Source organism: Canariomyces notabilis (assembly GCF_033297395.1).
Source record: "Canariomyces notabilis strain CBS 508.74 unplaced genomic scaffold N656scaffold_29, whole genome shotgun sequence".
NCBI classification, from domain to species: domain Eukaryota; kingdom Fungi; phylum Ascomycota; class Sordariomycetes; order Sordariales; family Chaetomiaceae; genus Canariomyces; species Canariomyces notabilis.
Window position 1 is genome coordinate 19,286 of NW_027041851.1, and position 20,077 is coordinate 39,362.

Here is a 20,077-nt window from a genome sequence, read left to right on the forward strand (position 1 = left end):
ATCACTTCTAAACTAGCAAACATGAATTGAGCTGGGAACACTGACCGACAACATAGAGTTCTATGTTTCTAGTCTATTTGCAGGTTGACTCTCGAGACTGTAAAGCAGCACTGTAGTGAGTCTAATCTCTTCTTGCTGTGACCTAATATAGGTTCTGTAAGCTGGTCTCATGGAAGCATCTTTGCCTGCAAATGTCTCTTTGAGATGTGCTGCAAGTAAATGGTAGAGGTAGGAGTATCTTGGATGGTACTTCTCCTGGTCTCATCGGTACCTGGGATGACGCCAAAATTCTTTGCGAGCCAAGTACCCCATACAATTGGGAAACATCAGTGCCCAGCTCGCAGCGTGGTACCGGTATGAGCACGCACCTCCGCGCGTCACCCTTATTCGGGGGCTGGTTCCTTTCAGTCAATCACACCATTTCCTTTGGGCATCCCTCGCCGCAGAAAATGCCAGTCGCCGCGACAGGCGGCTTCCCATCCATCTTCTTCACCCGAGACAGCAGTTGGTTCCGCAGGCGCCCTGCACCTTGCTCAACAAGGCGTCCGAGCCGCAGAAGGTCTCTCCCGAATGGATTTCGCAAGGTAGATGTCTCGTTCGCATTGAGGAGCAGACGGGTAGACTTGGCAGCTTGACTATCCAAACTGTGTGAAATCATAATGGGCTGGGGCCATGCACAACAGGCAAATCTGTGTCTGGAAGACCCACCACCCTTTCAGGAGACATTCAGGTGATCTGTGCACCCGCGTTTGAATTCGATGCACTGGCCATCCGTTGTAGCTTGTAACTGCCCCTGACTTCTCCTCGAGATGGATGCAGTTTCTCGTCCAACATATACCATTTGATACACATCCTGAACGTGTTATCGAATGATAAATCAAGTAGATCGTGTACTTTTGGGGTATTTTTAGTATGTGTCTTACTTGAATTCACCGGTCCCGAACAAATTGGCGTGATGAGTGTGTAACTCCAAGCGAGGTCCATGGGCATTTTCGCGTAATTTTGTTTGGCGCGGGACGCGGTGCTGACCGCGAGTCCGCGACAGGCACTCAAAACCAAGCACCCATCTGGACCCCATGTATTTGTCCAATGCGGCTGGATGTATGTCCCTAGTGTACACAGAAGTCTGTAACTACCAGTCCAGCTGACAATGCAAGATACTGGGCAGTTGAAGACTCCCGTCGTTTATGTCCTGGCCTATTGTCTGTCAATCTGGAGAGTCAAGTACCAGATCCCTCAAACGTGACTCTCGAACCCAATCGATACCACTTCCTGCAACGATGGCACTGGCTGCGCCCTTGATCACTCTCCATTTGCGCCGGCTGGTTTTCATTTCACCCGCCAGAGCAGCTATCTCCTCCTTGAATCGCGCATCTTGAATGATACCTGGCCCGCTCTGATGGGCCTTTTTACTAAGCTCCAATATTTCGGTTGCTAGCTTGATGTTTTGATCACGGGTGCGGAGACATTTGACCTCGAGCTCCGCCAGAGTGTTGTTAGCCGTCTGCAGTGCAGAGCACATGTTTGCTGCTTTCGCAGCGGCCGCATCACGCTGCTCGATGTAGGGTAGCAATTCTCTACATTTTGGTTAGTAATCGCCTTGTTGGGCAGATTGATCCATCCTCAAGGTCTTGAATCTGTGTCTATACCGTTCCAACGGCGAGGCATCCGTTGCATTGTGGACAGCGTTTAGGGTCGGCTTGACTGTCACAACGCTTTCGACAACGCTGTCTCGCAACGAAAGCGTTCCTTTTGCCTCTAGAAGACTCAACCGTTCATCGGTTATTTGGCTTTTCGCTGAAGCATGGGCTGAAGACAGTTAGAACGAAGGTCCGCGCATGAAACAGAGGCATGGGCTTCGGGTATCTGACCTGCGGTTGATACATGACTCTGCTGCGATCGCAGCAGAGTAAGCTCGAGTTCTAGTCGACGGAGGTCGTCGTACAGATTCAAGACGGCGGCCTCGGTCTCCGTAAAACGAAGCATAGGAGGGGGATCGTTGGAATTAATACCGCTAGCATCAATCATGCTGGCATGTGGTATGCTGTATATTTTGAGGTGAGTGATCAAATCAACAGTGAGTGGCCTTCCCATTTTGTCGCAATGTGATGCGACTCAGGTACGTATGTATGTAAAATACATACTTATCGATACCGTACTGTATTTACATACGGTGCTTGCCACTGGTACAGTGGTTGCTGCCGCCCGTGTAGTAACTTCCGCAGCAGCAACGCAGTCCAACTCCAGCCACAACTTGAAGTCTGCACGGTATCCACCGCATCGTCGCATGGTACAATGGGTAGTGTACAAGCTTACTGCACTCATCAAAGGATTCCGAAGCTTGTAATCTGTTCCATGAACTTCGCAGTTTGTTCATTTCTACAAGTAGAGTTTAGAGAATCAAAGCCATAGCTCAAGTTGCTCCGGTATGTTAGTACTCTAATACGGAGGATACTTACTAGTACAGGAGTGGACAGTATCAATACCCTATTCAGGTTCATCTTTTGTACTGTATGGCAGTGCTTGGTTGGGCTTAGTGGCCCTGCATGGTGGTTAATGACCTCCGGTGTATGTGGATGGCTGCTTCCTGACAACCCGAACAGAGTCAACAGACTCGACTGCCTAGAACTCACCTTATTCTGTGATTTTGTACGTGGATCGACCTCGCCTCCAGTTTACATCGTCGCTGGGACTGCTCTTATCTCCTTGCGGATGTTTTACGCGCGGATCGATCGGCGTAACCGGCTGAGCCAAGATCAATAAGCCGAAGCCGTCGACGGGGTCAACGACTACAAGGTCGAGAGGCAGCAGCGAGGCGGGTCTCGAGGGCTCCCATCCAAACCTGTCTCGCAACGCACACAGACTCGCCTCAATATCGCAAGGCATGCGAGGGCATGGCAACCCAGGTGTTGATCGCCCACACGGGCCAGCGCCTGCAAATCGATGCTTCGCATCTTTCGTCGTACGGAATTGCTTCCAAATCTCGCTCTTGGTCGTTTGGGCCAAGCTCCCTTGCTGACCGTCACCTTCCAGAGTAGATGAGCTCAAAGCCACCGTGGGCCGGCAGACATCCATACCTGCCGAGTACATCATTACCCTGACCAACCAGGGGAAGCCTTTGAAGCTACAGACTATCCAAACAGAGGTTTGCGGTCTAATATCCCCTCTGAAAAGAACCTTCGTAACCTGACCCGGTAATTGGCAGAACGAAATATGTGTCTATGACAGTCGGCTGACACAGCCGCCCTCACCGGGTTCCTCGGCGCCGCCAAAACTCGACCTCCCGGTTCACAAGCAATACGTGGTCCTTGACCCGCCGAATTCCATTGAAGACGCAACACGTCTTCCATCATGGCAGGAACTCTTCAAGACTCGGCGGGCTTGGGCGCTCAAAGTGGCCGAGGATTGCAGGCGCATGGCTGCAGCAACCGAGGACCGGTACGGCGAAATCGATGTCATGCTGCGCTGCCTTGACGCGGCTGTGATAAACCTGGAATCTGTCATCAAGGGTCTTGATCCCAAGTATGCCGAATTTAAGAAATGGCTCCCAACGGCGCAGGCTGATTATGGCGCGCTGACGGCGGGCTGGGAGCAGTACCTATCCCTTGCACGAAGCATTCCTGTCTCCGCCGCTATGGTGCGCTTCATGACGGGCCGTGTTGTTGACGGAATTAAAGGACGGCCCCAGCGTCAGACGACGCTCGAGGACCTCGTGGATTTGGACACGGCGCGGAAGGCCGGCCGACTCGCGCCCGTGGCGTTGCGCAAATTCGGCACCCGTGTCGCAGAGCTCGAGAAGACTGCTAACCGCCTGTTTCACGACGCAGAGGATCTTTTCCGTGAGTTTGAAAAGACCGTGTCGCGCTCTGCCTTGTCGCATAGCGGTGAAGCCCAGCAGCTGGTTCATGATATAGACGCTGTGGCTAAAAAGATTGACATTGACTACCAGACAGCGCTCGAGTACACCAGCTCGACTCGCGACGTTCAGCAGGCTTCCAGAATTGCAGCAACTCACACGGAGCGCTTGTTGCCGACCATGACCAAGCGCGCTTTGGAAATGGACGACATGCTTCGCTACGCGACACAGACGAGAAATTCACTGGCCGCCGAGTCGGTCGAGTTCATGCGCAGCATTACTGCCATCACAGCCCTGAGCAATACTCTCAAGTCGCAGCTGAACGACGTCAGCCCGGATGACGAACTTGCTGCGTTTGATTATCTTCGCCTGATACAGCAAGTTCCCTACATGTACGCATCCTTCATGGCCGAAGCTATTCGGCGCCGCGAATGGTTTGAGAAAGCAAAGCAAGACTCGTCCACCCTCGCCAACGAAATGGCCCTCTTCCAGGAAGAGGAGATCAAGCGACGCAGGAAATGGCACAAGTCGGTTGGTAACGCATATGGACCAGAGAGCCCTACTTTGGACGGCAACGTTCCTGGCTTGGAAGTGAATCTCCTTGGGGAGGAAGAGAAGTGGCCTGTCATGACCAGGAGTGACCTGGAGGATTTTTACGCACTCCTGCAGACTCAGAAGGCCGATCCCGAGATTGTTGCCGATGTTGGCAAGCTCATCGCAGAGATAAGCACCCCCACCAGGCAGCAGTCAAAGAGGATGAAAGCCTTTAAGAATGGCAGTATACATGAGGCCGCTCTTGGACGCAGCGGGCTGCTGATTCGGGGTGACGACGACCTGCTTCGGTCGCTACAAGAGGACAAGTCGAAGCTGGAGAGCAAGCTTAAGACCGCCGAAAGCCGTGTGCGACGACTGGAGGACCTGCTCCACAGACAGACTCAAGCATCGCGGGGGTCGTTGGCCAACATTTTCCAGACTCCAAGCCAGCAACTTCCAGATCGATATGATTCTACCAACTCAGTCAAATCTCCCCGGGTCTCAGAAGACCGGAGAAAGTCTGTTGAAGGTACTGACGTTCTTATAAACCGAATCCAGCAGCTGGAGGCCGAGCTGGGAGCAGAGAGGGAGCGGTCGGCCGTGTTTGAAAAGGACTTGAATGCGCGGGTAACGCTACACAACGACATCAAAGGTCAAATGGAAGAAGTCAACTCGACAAAGAAGGATCTCCTGGAGAACTTAGAGGCTTTGAAACGAGAGTTTACCGAAGAGCGGAAATCACTCGAGGACGAGATCAGACGACTCCAGGCGCGACTAGAGGATACCGAGGATGAGATAGAGCATTTTGGAGAGTCGAGGGAAAACGAAAAGGCCTCATTTGAGGAAAAGATCCACGCCCTCGAGCTCGAGGTTGAACGGCTGACTAAGGAGAGAGGTGACGAGACACTCAAGTTGGAAGGCCAACTCGAATACCTGCGTAACGAGACGCGGCGCCAGCGCGAAGTGATAGAGGCTCAGGAACGACAGCTTCAGACCGCACAGGACGAGTCCAAGGGACTCGACAAGAAGTTGGAAATGCTAAGCAGTGCTGCGGACGTGCAGCTCAAGGCACTGCATGATGTCTGGGGTCAACTCTCGCCGGGCGAAGCTGTACCTGAGGACCTCGCTGATCTTACCGAAGGGATTTTGGTCAAGGTCAGCGATGTTCTGGCTAAATGGCGGGACTTGGATGCTGACATGTCTATGCTGCGGCTGGAGATTGACTCGGTGCGGAATACGGTCAAATCATCAAAGGCAGAAAAGGCGACCGTCGAAGAGCGGCTGGCGACTGAGGAGGCAGCGTCGAGCCGCCTTCGCGAAACCCTTGCCGAAGAAAAGGCCAAAGTAGTGGCGCTTGAGGGTGAGCTGGCGAACGGGCATGAGCAGCTCAAGCAATTGCGTATAAGGATCGCGGACGGGGAGACTGGCTCTGAATCCCTCCGGAAGCGGCTAAAGCAAGAGGAGGAAAGGATCACGCGTGTCACAGAAGAGCTTGCTTCGCGGCAGTCGCAAGTGGGTAGTTTGGAGGAAGAGGTCCGGCATCTCAAGGAAAGGCTGCTTGAATCCCAAACCAAGGTGTCGGAACTGGGCCCCTGGTTCGAGGCCCGAGCAGAGCGCGCCAAGGACCTCACACGGCGGCTGTACTTACAAAACGAGCGCCTTACTCACCTGCTCGAGCGGCTCGGGTTTTCAGTGACACGCCAGGCCAGCGGGGCCATGGTGATTCAGAAGGTCCCTCGATCAGAGCGCTCGTCACAGAATGCGAATGATTCGGATCCAAGTTCATCTCTCCGTCGATCCGGCACCTTCAATGGCCGTGCTGCTACCGAAACGGTTGATGCGGAGTTGATCTACTGGATGGACAGCGAGGATATGCAGACTGAGGCAAGCAAGTACGAGGCTTGTGTCACCTCGTTGGGGTCCTTCGACATGGATGCCTTTTCTGAAGCCGTATACCGCCGCGTGAAAGATGTCGAGCACATGGCTCGCAAGCTTCAGCGCGACGCAAGAGCGTACAGGGAGAAAGCCCATGCATATCAAAAGGAAGCACATGAGAAAATTGCCTACAAACAGTTCAAGGAAGGCGATCTTGCCCTTTTCCTGCCGACTAGAAATCAGACAACTGGAGCTTGGGCAGCATTCAACGTGGGCTTTCCCCATTACTTCTTGCGGGAGCAAGAGGCGCATAGGTTGCGTACTCGGGAGTGGCTCTTGGCTCGAATCACGCGGATCCAGGAGCGTGTCGTGGATTTGTCTAGATCGCTCCAGCACCCGTCAACCATGTCATCAAAGAAGGGCGCTGCGGTGGGCTCCGAGTCACCGAACGACGAGGATAACGACAACCCTTTTGATCTATCCGACGGCCTGCGTTGGTACCTGATCGACGCCTCCGAGGACAAGCCCGGGGCGCCGTCGACCCCGGGGCTTGCCAAGAGCACTGTCGCGGCTAATAACGTGGAAGCAATGGCCGACATGCACACGCATGGGCGGTCAGGCTCTAAGGGCGGAGGACTGGGTGTCCGCGGCGGCGTGGCTTCGGGTATTGAAGGAGTGAGCAAGACACTGTCCAAGAGCCTGGAAAGCCGCCGCTCCAGCACGGGCTCTAAGAAAGCCCTGCCGTTTGCGATGGGGGCTAACAGGGGCCGAGACAGTGCCGTAGCCAGTGAAACCAACTCACTCCGTGCCGTGGCTGCAGACACTCCAGGGGCGACGAGCCCAACACAGCAGCATGCCACTGTAAACAGCACCGCAGCACAGCATGATCCCTTACAAGCATCGGTGCAGGCGGCCGAGACAGGCCAGACAAGCGGCCGCGGTGGAGGGTCGACGGAGGCCGTATATGGCCAGCAGCAGCCGTCACAGTCGCAGTTCGAGGTTCGCAACGATATGGATTCCTTGATGGGTCCCTGAGTGAGCTCCAACCGCCCCAGGTTGCTGACGCAATGTTGGCAGGCCCGCTCCCATCCACAGCGAGAGGACAGTGCTGCCTCTTTGAGTCCAGCGAAAAGGAGCGTTGTTTGGGATTCGCTCTGGAGCCTGGATGTCAACTACGGGGTCGGGGGTTGAGCCTATCGACCTTTGGGAATTGGTTCTGGTTTTCATGACGGTGGGGGGGAGCGTCGTCAGCACGGTGATTTGGAATCCGTTATGAAGACGGAGTGTGATGCAGACTTAGTGGGCTACCCACTGCATCAGGTCGCATATGCTCCCCCGTATGGTTCTTATTGGCGAGATTTGCTGAGCATTGGAGGTCTGACAGCAAAGAAGAATAGAGTGCTCGCGACAGCAGTAGGCCCACGCGGGGCTGAGAAGCACTCGTATGTTATGAACTCTCATGAGATGATGTCGCAGAGGACTGCCGTCTACGTATAGCAAGATACAGTAATAGTTACATGCGAAATCGCAAATTAATCTTTCTACAAGCCGCGCCCGCCAGGACGCCGGGAAACGTGGAAGGTCCCCAACTAAGGCAAGCAAACCTGCTCGGCTCATGGGGCCGGCTCCGCTCCGGTGTTGCTCGAGGTTTCTTCCAGCGGAATAACATCGACCATCTTGCGGACAGGTTCCAGGTTGCCTCCAACTGCAATTTCAATCTCCCAGGTGCCCAGTGCCTTGACCCGGTCTGTGTCGGCTCCCAGACCTACGAAGCGGATTTGCTCAGCGTCCAAGGAAATGCGGCTCGCATCGGCATCCGCCACAAGCAGTCCCTTGATGTGACCCACTATGTCGGCGGTAGACACGGAACCGAATATGGCTTGAGAAGCAGCGCCCGGTGTCTTGTCCGCAGCATCGGCGCGTGTGCTTGCTTCGGGGGATTGGGCGGAAGCTACGAGGGGAGACACCCGGCGCCGGGGCTCCGAGGTAGAGGCAGCGGACCGGGCAGGGGTAGGCGCCGGGATTGGCTTGCGGTAGAATGTCAGCGTCTCGGGGACCAGCGAGTTGAGGATGGTATGCGTCTGCTCGGGCTGTTTATATGTCGTTAGTAAAACAAGCGCACGGAGTATGAGCGAGATACGGGAAATGGTATGGTATTAGGAGTAGGAGGGCGAGTGGACGTACTGTTGCAGCGATGGGCTTAGGCTTAGACTTGGGAATAGCGGCCTTCGTGGCTGTTTGCTCCGAGTCTTGTTCGGACTCGTTTGCGGCCGCGGAGCCAAAGAGGGTGTCTCGCTCGCCAATGTCGTCCTTGGTGAGTCCTAGCTCACGGAACCGGGTGGGCGTCATGTACTCAGCCATTTTTCTGGGGTACCACACGTTGCGCATACGGCCGCGTTCGACGCGGAAGACGGAATCTGGAAAGGAACAGACACAGGTGAGGCCCGCCGTCAGCTTCCTCCATGATCCCACAGGGTGCGGCAACTCGGGTAGGTAAACAGTAACTGGGCCTACCTTTGCGGCCATAGTAGGGAATGTCTTCGAGCAAGCGGACAACAACACCCTGGTCACGCGGCTGCATCCTGTTGGACTTTGCGCGAACCTGCACCTGCACCAGCGACACGCTGCCGGCGCTGCCATTGATGCTGCTGCCGAATGGCTGTGCTAGTCTCCGGAGGCACGCCAGGCAGGTCGGCGATCTGCCGCCCACCAGAGACGCCGTCATTGCTGCTAGAGTTGGGAGGCACGGGCGAATTGGCCGACCAGTACTCTCGGTAAGATTGTGTTGAATACAGGTTTGTTGACCTGGCTCGAAATCTCGAACCTGAACAACAAGCGCCCCAAATTTCTGGATCTCGGCGGTTGTGAACCGGAACCAGAAGCAGAAACCCGACAGAAAACCAAGTTTGGGTGCCAAGACTTCCGGGGGGTAGCCGACCCATGTGCGACGAAAGTTACCTTTTGGTATTGGAAATTACATGCTACTTTAAGGGTCTTAACAACGAATACAGAGCATTCACCTCATCAATACCTCCATATCTAGGTACCCTCTCTTTGCTGGCTTATAATTTGCTTGCAGAACGCTTTGGAAACATCATCCAGCTAGCTAACTGCCTTATACTCACCATGCTTTTTCCCTCTCACGTTCAATTACTCTCGACTTATCCTCAGCAACTTTGTACCTACCAGCTTAAGCTGTAAGGTTCGGCTGTGACGAAAACAGGGGAGTTGTGATCGCGTAACAATGCCGAAGACATGCATCTACCAACCACCAATAGCGCGTGTTCCCGCTATGCTCAATGTCGTTACACCAGCGAGACCAGCTGCCCAAGCTCCCGACCTCGACGACCCGCCAAGTCATCGATCCAGTTGGCAACGACAACCTCCAGCGCATTCGGAAACCGCAACTTGCTCGCCCTATTGTTCCTGTTGGGCTTCTTTGCCATTTCCGCCATGGGTCCACGACAAGCAGTTGGGTTTTCCTGATACAGTCAACAGCCCAAGCAAAACCGATCTTCTCGCCATGAGAGCGCACCCCCAAATTACAACGATTATCGCGACCCTACATCTCGCCTCTTAATCTTGCTTTTTCTCACCTCTCTCAATCTGCTTGTGGCCCCGACCGTTTGGTCTGCTGCCGTCGGGACAGCGCGATATATATTAAGATGGAGCGCGATGGCACTGAAAAGGCCGCGTCGAGTGCGGAAAGTAGAATCCCGCAGAGAACCTCTCGCTTCACCTCACCACTCGTCATTGGCAGCGCGTCACAGAGGAAAAGCCTGTTCTCACGACCACGGCCAAAGGAGGACACAGCTCCCGCAGCTAGCTCTGCAGCCCTTTCCGATTCCCGTCCCGCCTCGGCGAGCGATACCAGAATCCCTCGCCCAGCAGCCAATCGCCGCCCATTCACCCTTTCAGATGCCTACCGAATGGCCGAGGAAGAGGAAGCCGCCGAAGGATCTCCCAGCCCTGCCCCGCGGTCATGGCGGTCTCGTCCCGCATCAGGTGATGGGAGAACCTCGAGAATTTGGGGCGCCGGCACCAGGGAAACCCAGAACCGCAGAGGGCTCGACAAAACATCCCTAGAGGCTGGGACAAACGCCGCCACCAGCGGCGCTCAATTGCGCCAGAGCTACGGCTCAGACAGCGCCTTTGATGAGACTATCCGCCCGCCTGCTCCAGATCTACGAAACTCGGACGAGTCAATTCGCCGCACCAATGGACTATTCTCGAGGTCGAGGCTAGGATCCAAGATTGTTGAGACGGGCAAGGAATTGGTACGGAAGACCAGTCGGGGTAGCCTAGAAGACAAACTCTCACCCCGCCCAGCCAAAGACACTGGAAGCAACGGCACATGGCTTTCACGTCGATTATCAGGAAGAAAACGAGAGTCGAGCAATACTTCTTCGGAATTTGACGTTATAGACGCGGAGCAGGCCGACCGCGACCCTGCCGATCAGCCTCCTCAGCCTGACACTGCTTCGCCCGGCTTCCCATCTCCAAACAAGAGCTTTGCTTGGCAGGCCGACGCAGACTTCACAGCCGGCGACTTGCAAATCTCCAGCAGTCCTCCGGTTAGGCGCAGCAATACCAAAATTGAGGACATCCGCGCCCTGGAAGCCGAGGTCAACGAAAGTCTCGTAGAGAAGCACCCACCTCGTCGGAGTAACACTCGGCTAGACGAGATCCGCGCTCTAGAGATTGAAACTGCTCTGAAATTCCAGGAAGAGCCTCAAGAACAAGGCGATGATGATGGCGGCGCTCACCAGGCCAAGCCAAAAGACGACGACGTGCCGCCCCGCAGCCGCTCTGCCAGCCGAGCAAACAGTAGGCCGGACGAGCTCAGATTGCGCGAGATCGAGAGCTTATCTAGGAGGGCCCTCGCGAGAGCCAGGCTCGATGAGTTTCGGGGAAAAGATGCCGCATTTACATCACGCTCACCATCACCAGATATAGCGCGGAAGTCGATCAAAGAGCCAGTGCGGGCCTTATCTCCGCATGGCAACAGCTTGGTAGAAAGGACTGAGGAGTTTGCCTCGGCGTTGCAGGCCCAAGAGCCCACCAATGGCCAGAGAAACTACGACAACATTCCCTCAATCATCGGAGTCCACGCTCAGGCCAAACCTGTCGGTTTGAGCGAAGATCCAGAGACGTACGAAAAGTTTGGAATCGGCCATAGCACATTGCAGACCAGGGATGAGCCGGCGGATGTTTTGCGCCGTCTAGCAGCCGTCGCGAGCCCGGGCACAGCGCCCGACGCACGAGGGGTCATTGAAGGGCTTGCGTTCCGCGACCGGGAGACCGGTGGAGGAATTAGGCAGAAGAGGCTGAGCGGCGCTAAGAGCGACCTCAGACATACTGTCGGTTTTGCTGGGCTCTCTAGAAGCTCGTCTGCCGAGACCGGGCTTGTCAAGCGTGGAAGCTTTGTGAACTCCGATATCGACCCGACGGAGCGCATAGAAGGGGAAATGAAGCTCTTCGCGCCTCTGGAGAACCAATCAGAAAAGGGTTCGTTGCGAGCACCGTCACCGGAGCCTGAGGAAGAACCTGAGGACAAACCTGAGGGTGAGGCTGAGGGAGAAACTCCCGAGGAGACGCCAAAGAATCCCAAAACCGACCCGCTAACGCTACCAACTCCTAAGATTACCGGAGCCTATGTTGACACACCAGCGACGGTCAAGGTAGAGAAGGCCGAAGACGCGGGCACAGCGAGTGTGGCTACTGGAGATGGCAGCTCTAAACAGCAGACTAATGGTCTTGAGCAGTCCTCCAAAGACAATGGCACCGTAGATGCAAAACTGCTTCGGGGAAGAAGAGACGGCATCACAGCACGGCAGCCAAAGAGCTCACAATCAACGGGAGGAAGGGACAGATCCTCGAATCGTCCATCCCTCTCGATTCGCCGCCGCGCCAGGTCGTTGTCGCGGGGCCGCGCTCCGTTGGTCAACTCCGCCAAGCCACCAACTGTCAAAGATGACCTGTTGCAAATTCATCGGGACAACCACATCGAGGACTCGACACTGGATGACATTGCCGACTTCCTCGGCCAACAAAGTGGCAAAGCCCGTGTCTCGGGCCCGCTCGAGGTGAAGTCCGAGATTGGCGAGAGCGACAATCTCGACAGGAAGGAAGAACTTGAAGCATATGCCCGTATGAGCCAGTCTCTTCAGACCGGTCTCCTCGGCATCCGGACCGCAAAACAGGGCATCGAGTTGCTTGAGAAAAAGGTATCCCACGGAGATACCAAGGACCATCCGCATGCCGCTCATGGAAACAGCACTACAGCCGATCCGTCCTGTCCCCTCTGCCGTGACACTCAGCTCACGGCGTCTCCAACTGTGACTTACGTCCACCTGCCTCTCCCTCGCCTCTGGTATCGGCAGCCACGGTTCCGCTTCACTCTCCTAGGGCTTGTCTTGTTTCTTACGTCGCTGTGGTATCTCATGGAGACGTGGATGTGCTTCTTGTACTGCAAACCACAGTACTGCTACCCGGGCACGCCATGCGACTGGTCCCCTGATGACCCGACCTGGGGCTACGCAATCCCGGTGAAGCTAGACCAGTGGACGACGGGCGGACAGGGCAAGCAACTCGCGTCTCGCCTCGCGCCCGAGGTGACAGACTGGCTGGCCGACCTGTGGGACGCGGCCACCGGAGTCGACATTGCCACCGTGGACACGTCACGCTACACCTGGGAGCAGAAGCGGCAGCACAGGAGGCGGTTGGCCAAGAGAGGGCTTGCCAAGCAGTTTGCGGAGAATCCCGAGGACACAGCGACGTTCAGTGCGTGGAGGGCCGTGAGGTTGGCCAGGGAGAAGGTCGAGTCCGCGCGCGAAATGGGTTACGATCCCGGCGAAGATGAGAGTATAGCTGCTGACGAAAGGGTTTAGCATCTGGCATATATTTGGGGGAGGTGTGTTCAGTGGCCGCTAGCATGTTTATGCGGTGAATAGCATCTGTTACGAGGCAGCAGACAGCCTTGGACCCTAGAGATTGGAGCCGGGTTTTGTTCATACCGGATACCGGAAGGCCAGGGAGTTTCTGGCCGGGCTACTGTGCCCCATCTCCAAAGGGAGTCAAGGGACTATCATCGGCATATATATGACTGGGCTATGGTTATAGCAGTTCATGGATCGGCATGTTTATGCCAGGCCATGGCATGGTATTAATCCAAGAGATTCTAGCTCTTCCACGGCAATTGACAGCCGCTGTTAACGAAGCAAAGAAACGCTTGCTTGTTGGAATTTGCTATCCAGTCTGATATCGAGTACTCTGCATGGTAGACGAGGAGGGACTTCTCTTGAGTATGGCCCGGACCAAACCCTTGCAAAACTCCTGAGGGAGCTCATGTAGCGCAATCCCCTCCACTGCTGTTATCCACAACTACCCGCTTCTTACTGTTCTGCCCATTGCCCGCCAAGTCAGCCTCCTTGGCGATCGCCTTGCGCTTCATGGCTTCTCGAGCCCTTTGTAACTGCTTTTCCCATGCAATGTTGCTAATTAGCTGCCAATTTTGTTGGACAAAGTGGCAGACCGTTTCCTTCTTGTAGAATCCCTCGTCGTCTTTCAGCGGGCTTGGTGGGATGACGCCAAATGAGAGGTCATCTTCCATAATGATTTTCCGCAAAGCCGAGACCAGGCAAGATCTGTGTTGAGGATCCAAGTCGTCAGGAACCCAACTCTTAATCAGCGACTTCATCTCCTCGTCCGCCCTTTTCAGCTGCCTGGTCAACAAATGTCAGTGACTTTCATTTTCGCCCGTGAATAGGTTTTGCCCAGGAATCCTCCAGCCCCTGATCCCCGAGGCAACCCAGAGGCGGAACAAACAGGCCCGGCTCTACTTACCAGTCCTTCAAGCGGTTCTTGTACTCCGCCTCAACAAAGAACCAGGCGAATGCCTCGTCCCGAACCGCGTCGCGAATCTCTCTTACTGACTTCCCCTCGCCCTCCCGGATAAACTGCCCTTGGGCCCTTAGACTGGGGATATACTCGTTGATCCAGCGCCTGTAGACAGGGCGGCCCTTCATCCGCCTGCGGTCGTTGGACTTGAGCGTCTTCCGTCCCTCCTCTCTGCCAAGGACTCCGGCAGCACCTTCCGCGTCGTCCCCGTCCGGAGCAGCCGGCTGGATCCAAAAGAGCCTGGAGGTGGTGACATACTCGAAGAGTTTGTCGACTGACTCGAACGGCTCAGTCCAGAAACCCTCAACCTGTAGGCCCAGGAACTGCAGGATCTCGACAGGATCCTGGGTAAGGCACACCCTTGCAATCTTTCGGTCGTACTGCTCGATCTCGGGGATCCGGATCCAAAGTGCCTCCTCGTCAACCGTGAGGCCGAACGGCCGGATGGTGCTCCCAATGAGATTCCAAATATCACCATGGGCATGCTTAAAGAGTATCTAAGTAATTTCCCAGCCGTTAGTGCTTCATATAGGCCCATGTCTGCGCAGGCATGGGCAGACTCAAGTGTGTATTTCGGTAACCAGGAAGAACAGGGGCAGCAGTACTTACCCAACAAAGCTGATCCAAGTCCCGGCAGATGCGAACGTCAGCCTGGACGTACTCTTGTTTCTGCTCGCCGCCCTCCCCCGCAACGTCCCCACCATTACTACCAGCAACAAGATGATCGAGTTCCTTGGGCCACCTGATAGCAAGATTCGCGGATGTTCCTCCCGGGGGTACGACAGCGTACTCGGCGTTGAGGAGATGTTTGATCTCCTCTATCAGATCGCGGGGGTTAGACGGGCTATCTTGGGGTTGGTGAGTCGGGTGTTGGTGAGGGAAGGCGAGGCGCCTCTCCAGGGCAACGAGGATGTCCACGTCGCCGTGGTCTGTCTTCTCGGGTCCCTCGATAGGCGTTGCCACGTAGACAAATAGCTCTCGCAAGGCGGTGTGGAATGCCGACTTAACATGTTGGTATACCGCAGGCGGCATGCGAGGCGTGTAAGGGGCATCGGGAAGCGATGAAAAGGCTGAGCCGCCCATGGTGAAGATTGTGAAAAATGATATCGGCTTTGCCAATTCCTGATGGTGCAAAAAAACAACTGAGCGAAGGTAAAAAGAGGAGTGGTGAACTGAAAGGCAAGACAAGAACCTGATGGACTGAATTAAGTAGGTATATAAGCGAGAGAGAAAGCAACAGGTAATGAGGATGACTCAAAGTCTCAAACGCAAGCCATCAATCCCCTGCAGTGAAGGACAAGAGTCGGTGGTCACGAGCTCTCTCTGAATGAGATGAAATGTGTTGGTAAATCTATAGTGCACCAGAAGGTTGGATACATTCCGGCCATTTCATTGACTCTTGCCTTTTGGCTGCTGTCTGTGTAGCGACTGGCTCTTTGGCAATTGGCATCTTGCACCTGCACTTTGTCGGTGATTTCTCAGTCCATTTGAGACTGAAGTCCAGAACTCAATCAAGCGACGAGCCGCTGGTCAAATATGATTCTCTGCTTTCTCGTATATGACTCAGGCATGTCGTTCCAGACGGACGTAGAGCAGATGTTGAAACTTGAAAGGGCATGGAAACGTGGGTTCGGTCAATTTCTTGTCTCTGAATGCAAACAGCATCTTTGAGACTACGTACCAGGATTCGAGGGTTAGGGTTATATACTGCTTCAACAGCACTGCAATAACAGAAGGTCAACCACTGCAACAAAACAGGAAGGGCTAGAATAACGTAGTAGCCTTCGGTCTGGGGCTGAAAGGGCCTTGGCTACTAACTAGAGTATTTACTATCTGCTTAGCCCTAATAGCCCTGATGAATGACTGAGCCACCGTAACAGAAACAACGAGTTCGAAGTGACCCTACTCTGGCTGCAATCCCTCCTGTGCTCCAGTTTGAAAAAGATACGACACTCCATCATGCTGCGAATAACTCTGTGTGCCAACATAAAGACACCTTATTCCATACCACATAACTTAAGCACGTCATCACTGCATCTTGCTGATTCCGTACTACTAGCACTACTACTAGTGGTATGCCGCCAGATTGAAGCCTCCTTTCTCTCCAACAAACCCGTCGCTGTGTACACGCCCCTCACGCATGCCTGGACCATCTCACCATTCCCGAGGTAGAAGGCCATCAAGGCAAAAGGGACCAGCTTCGTCGAAGGCCTGAAAACCATCGGGGGCAACGGCAACGCTACACTTGAGAACGTCTGACTATCCATCAGTATGCCTTCGACTGGGACTTGAAGAACAAGGCCCTTGTTAACCACGACGGGAGACGAGGAGTGCCAGATATCGAGACAACACTTGGCATTCTGCGCATCAAGCCGGGCATGATGGTGGTACTTGCGCCCGGCATCATAAGTTCTCGGTCAACATCATGGATCACCGCGAGCCCATCATCATCTACCACCCGATTAGGGCCAGCACCCAAAGCTGGGAGCTATAACCGGAAGTGTTTGCCACACACTACAACTTCGTACACCCTGAGCGATTCAGGAGCGTTGGGTGTCAACGGGCATGCTCACCTCGGGGCTTTGAAAACCGCGTCGCTCGGCTCAGTTAAGAGGGATGCTGGGAGCCCTCAACTTGAGATTATAACCGTCAAACTCGCCGGCATCTGGGATTTTATGCGAAGTCATCTTGCCGACAATATTGAAGATGCCAATGCGAGCTCGTCAAGCGCTGGTCTGGACTCTGCCAACGCTTCCCATACAGTATGGGGATGCCGTCACAAGACGGTAAAGTCCACGCACCAGGAGGCGATAACCCCAAGGTAATGAGTCGACTATGCCATCACACGGTCGAGGCGCGGGACAATATTCGACAGAAGACAAACCATAAGACCACTCGACTTGCGCTTGACTCTTGGGTCTTGCGGTCCAATGCTCTGTCTGATTTGATCTTCGTGAATCGTCAACATTGGCTCGATGCAGTGATGATGAGTTGTGGCTAGGGGGTAGGGACCCAGCAGCAGCAATCAAGAGAACCAACCATCATGGATCCAACGCAATTCACATGCTGAGTTCATTTCATCCGCGGCTGGCGCTTTCCGTTGTCATACCCGTTGGCTCATGCACTGGCTTCGTGAGGCCAATTCTTGGGGCAAGAGCAAACGGATCTATGGAGATATTGTGGCTGTGTTTTCCGCCACCCATCATCCATGATCCATGCCCAACGGCCCCAACCAAAACGAACCCATGAGCGACACGCCGACATTTCTCATGGCATCAAATTCTCACTCTCACTCCAGTTGTCCGGTTGCGAGTGGCGCAGGAGTGCGGGGAGCCTAAAGTTCATTTCGAAACGCGTACGAACTGTTGGTCATTGAGAATTCAAGCGCGCTCGATGAATCTGCCATCAATTCAGCCCTGTGGTACTGTACGAAAATCTGCCCACATCCAAACCAAAGAACAGTTGTTGCCTCCAATACGGGGTACATACGATACCAATGGCTACCAACCCATACCTAACATAAGCTAGGCCTTTCCCGATGCTCCCTGACACCCACCTATCACCACATCGTTTAATGTCTGAGGAGTCCCTTAGCAATCTCGACTCTGACGACCATGTGTGACGCGGCGCCGTCCTTCAACGAGGCAATTGAGGACTCGTTGGCGGTCCCACCAGACCAGCACAGCGTAGTGAGCAACAGCAGCAACAGGTCACCACGACGATGGGACGACCCACCCGAGGAAGGGCCCGGCGCGCCGCCCCCGGAAAACATCACCACCATGGTTTTCATCAAGGGCATGAGCGTGCGGCCCTACCTGGTTAGCGAAATCTTGCAGCTCATTTTCCCGCCCTCGGGGACGCACATTGCCGCAACCTTCCCCGAGCCCACAAATACATTCAACTACCGCCCAGATGGAGCCCGCACCCTCTCGGCATGGGACGCCGCCACGGGCCAGCGCCTGGCCCCGCCGTCATACACGGGCGCCAACCCCTCCCGCTTTGGCGTCGCCCTCACGCGCGGCTTCGCCTTCAAGCCCTCGGGCACCGACATGATCGTCGCCTGTCCGTACCTCTACGGCGCCCAGCCGCACCAACCTATCCCCCGCCTTGAAATTTACGACCTTGGCCGCCGCAAAAGACTGCTCAAGCAGGAACTGCCCATCCGCGCCCCCCTGGCCTGGAGCCCGGACGGCACCGCCCTCGCCGCCGTGTCGCTGCGCGATCCCCGCCGTGTTGTCATGCTGAACCTCGACCCTGCGGATGCCAAGCATGGGTCCATCCCGCTCACCAAACCGGGGCAGGTGCTGATGGGCCACCTGGACGAGATAGTGCTGCTGGCGTTTTTGCCCGCCTCGTCGCCCGTCCTTGGGGGCGGCAGCGGTGATGGCAGCGGTAAGGGGGGCGCGCTGGTCAGCGCGGGGAAAGATGGGCAGGTGCGCATCACGAGCGTCGAGTCTGGGCGGACGCTGCGCCGGATCGAGGTGGCGGCGCGGCTGCCACCGAGCATCCTGCAGGTATCCCCGGGCGGGGACCTGGTGGTGACGGTGTGGGGCCGCGACGTGGTGGTGTGGTACCTCGACACGGGGAGGGTGCACACCTACAACCTGAACGCGGTGCGGCAGGCCGAAGGGTGGCCGCTGGCCGTGTCGCCCGACTGCAGGTACCTGGCGTGCCGGACCGAGGACGGGGTGGACGTGAGCGACGTCGCGACGGGCAAGTTCCGCGGCGAGTTCCCGCGGAGCGGCCCCCCCGCCACGGCGGCCGCGTTTGACAGGGACGGGAGGCGGCTTGTGATAGGGGACTATACGGGAGGCCTGCAGCTGTTGGAAGTGATCACGGCTTGAGCGGTCGGTGGGCTTCGGGTCGGCCAAAACTAAAAGGGGGCTATATATAATGCGCATGGGGAGACAATAGGAATAGCATTACTCTGATAAAGTCGGGCGATACTTGTATCACTATGATACAACCAATTGATACCAGAGATGAATTCAAGAAGTGCATACTGCGCTAAGCGCCACTTTACCACAGACCCAACACTGGAATACCAAAACTCGAAGGGATTTATACATCAATCTAGAAGGCGCTGTTGTATTCCTGGTCATTGTAGGTGAAGGCGAAGGGCTGAAGGCCAAGTAGCCGAGACCTGGCAGCTGGTAAGCATGACCTTTTAGACAATGAGATGGGAGTATCGAGGATCCATTCCTCGACATTCTTAGGTTCAGCGTTACCATAATCAGAAATATCGTAACAACCCTTCAGAAGCCATCCGGCCAGATGGGTTACAGATATCTGGTGGTTGCTAGGTTTTTCAAGTGGCAATCCCTCGTGTCGGTGAATATGTCCACTAAAGCCAGGATGGTTCGTTGGGCAAGAATTCAAGGGATAGTTAGCATCGGCCTGTCTGGTGTGATTTGATCTTCAACTGGTCTATCCGTAGTTGTCTCTACATCGAGTACGAAGGCTGGGGCCAAAAAAAACTTGACTTCCCAGAGAGTGCATGCCATGGCGCAACGTGCCAAGAACATGCCGGTGGGATTTTGACACTGTGAAGTACTCAGCACCCTTCGCCCCCAAGTTCTCAGCGCTTTAGCGCACTTACCAACTGTAGCCAGGGAACTGGTGCGACATAGCCACTAAACGTTGCAGGTGTTTTAGGCTACTGATCTCTGTAGTGTTGGAGCCTGAATATGCGGTCAGATACTGTGTGGCTTGTGCGCCCCGCTCGCGGCGTTATCTTGGGGGTCAAGTTTTTTTTGGCCCCAGCCTTCGTAAGCATGTTGGGTGGACAAATACAATAGCTGCGTTAAGGTACTACTGTATGCATTGCTCTAAACGAGTCAACGAGTCAGGGTACAAGTACATACTTAAAGTCTTCAACCCCTTGCTCTGCCTTCGGTTGCTGTGGTGGGCTGG

At 55.0% G+C, this 20,077-nt stretch overlaps 7 protein-coding genes across 7 annotated transcripts; 4 read left to right on the forward strand and 3 right to left on the reverse strand.

Moving 5' to 3' along the window:
* Positions 1–939: 939 nt before the first annotated feature.
* On the reverse strand, positions 940–2,088 carry N656DRAFT_783704 (uncharacterized protein). The gene is made up of 3 exons (XM_064816013.1): positions 1,872–2,088; positions 1,650–1,809; positions 940–1,577 (listed from the first exon to the last, which is right to left on the reverse strand). The coding sequence occupies exons 1-3, from the start codon at positions 2,026–2,028 to the stop codon at positions 1,208–1,210; spliced, it is 687 nt and encodes a 228-aa protein (XP_064666315.1). The 5' UTR covers positions 2,029–2,088; the 3' UTR covers positions 940–1,207.
* An 806-nt stretch (positions 2,089–2,894) lies between these two features.
* N656DRAFT_792235 (uncharacterized protein) lies at positions 2,895–7,300 on the forward strand (the record flags this gene model as incomplete). The annotated part of the gene is made up of 6 exons (XM_064817056.1): positions 2,895–2,962; positions 3,034–3,055; positions 3,116–3,181; positions 3,242–4,756; positions 4,790–4,806; positions 4,837–7,300. The coding sequence occupies 6 exons, from the start codon at positions 2,895–2,897 to the stop codon at positions 7,298–7,300; spliced, it is 4,152 nt and encodes a 1,383-aa protein (XP_064666316.1).
* Positions 7,301–7,689: 389 nt separating this feature from the next.
* Positions 7,690–9,159, reverse strand: N656DRAFT_783706 (uncharacterized protein). The gene is made up of 3 exons (XM_064816014.1): positions 8,780–9,159; positions 8,450–8,682; positions 7,690–8,355 (listed from the first exon to the last, which is right to left on the reverse strand). The coding sequence occupies exons 1-3, from the start codon at positions 8,988–8,990 to the stop codon at positions 7,879–7,881; spliced, it is 921 nt and encodes a 306-aa protein (XP_064666317.1). The 5' UTR covers positions 8,991–9,159; the 3' UTR covers positions 7,690–7,878.
* Positions 9,160–9,440: 281 nt separating this feature from the next.
* N656DRAFT_372231 (uncharacterized protein) lies at positions 9,441–9,841 on the forward strand. The gene has a single exon (XM_064809417.1). The coding sequence runs from the start codon at positions 9,521–9,523 to the stop codon at positions 9,749–9,751; it is 231 nt and encodes a 76-aa protein (XP_064666318.1). The 5' UTR covers positions 9,441–9,520; the 3' UTR covers positions 9,752–9,841.
* Positions 9,588–13,597, forward strand: N656DRAFT_783707 (uncharacterized protein). Its single transcript, XM_064816015.1, has one exon. It carries the CDS (start codon positions 9,931–9,933, stop codon positions 13,153–13,155), a length of 3,225 nt encoding a protein of 1,074 aa, XP_064666319.1. The 5' UTR covers positions 9,588–9,930; the 3' UTR covers positions 13,156–13,597.
* A 13-nt stretch (positions 13,598–13,610) lies between these two features.
* N656DRAFT_717325 (uncharacterized protein) lies at positions 13,611–15,247 on the reverse strand (the record flags this gene model as incomplete). The annotated part of the gene is made up of 4 exons (XM_064812197.1): positions 13,611–13,989; positions 14,111–14,661; positions 14,774–14,824; positions 14,882–15,247. The coding sequence occupies 4 exons, from the start codon at positions 15,245–15,247 to the stop codon at positions 13,611–13,613; spliced, it is 1,347 nt and encodes a 448-aa protein (XP_064666320.1).
* Positions 15,248–17,778: 2,531 nt separating this feature from the next.
* Positions 17,779–19,008, forward strand: N656DRAFT_717311 (YVTN repeat-like/Quino protein amine dehydrogenase; the record flags this gene model as incomplete). Its single annotated transcript, XM_064812195.1, has 2 exons — positions 17,779–18,518; positions 18,555–19,008. The coding sequence occupies 2 exons, from the start codon at positions 17,779–17,781 to the stop codon at positions 19,006–19,008; spliced, it is 1,194 nt and encodes a 397-aa protein (XP_064666321.1).
* Between the last annotated feature and the right edge of the window lie 1,069 nt (positions 19,009–20,077).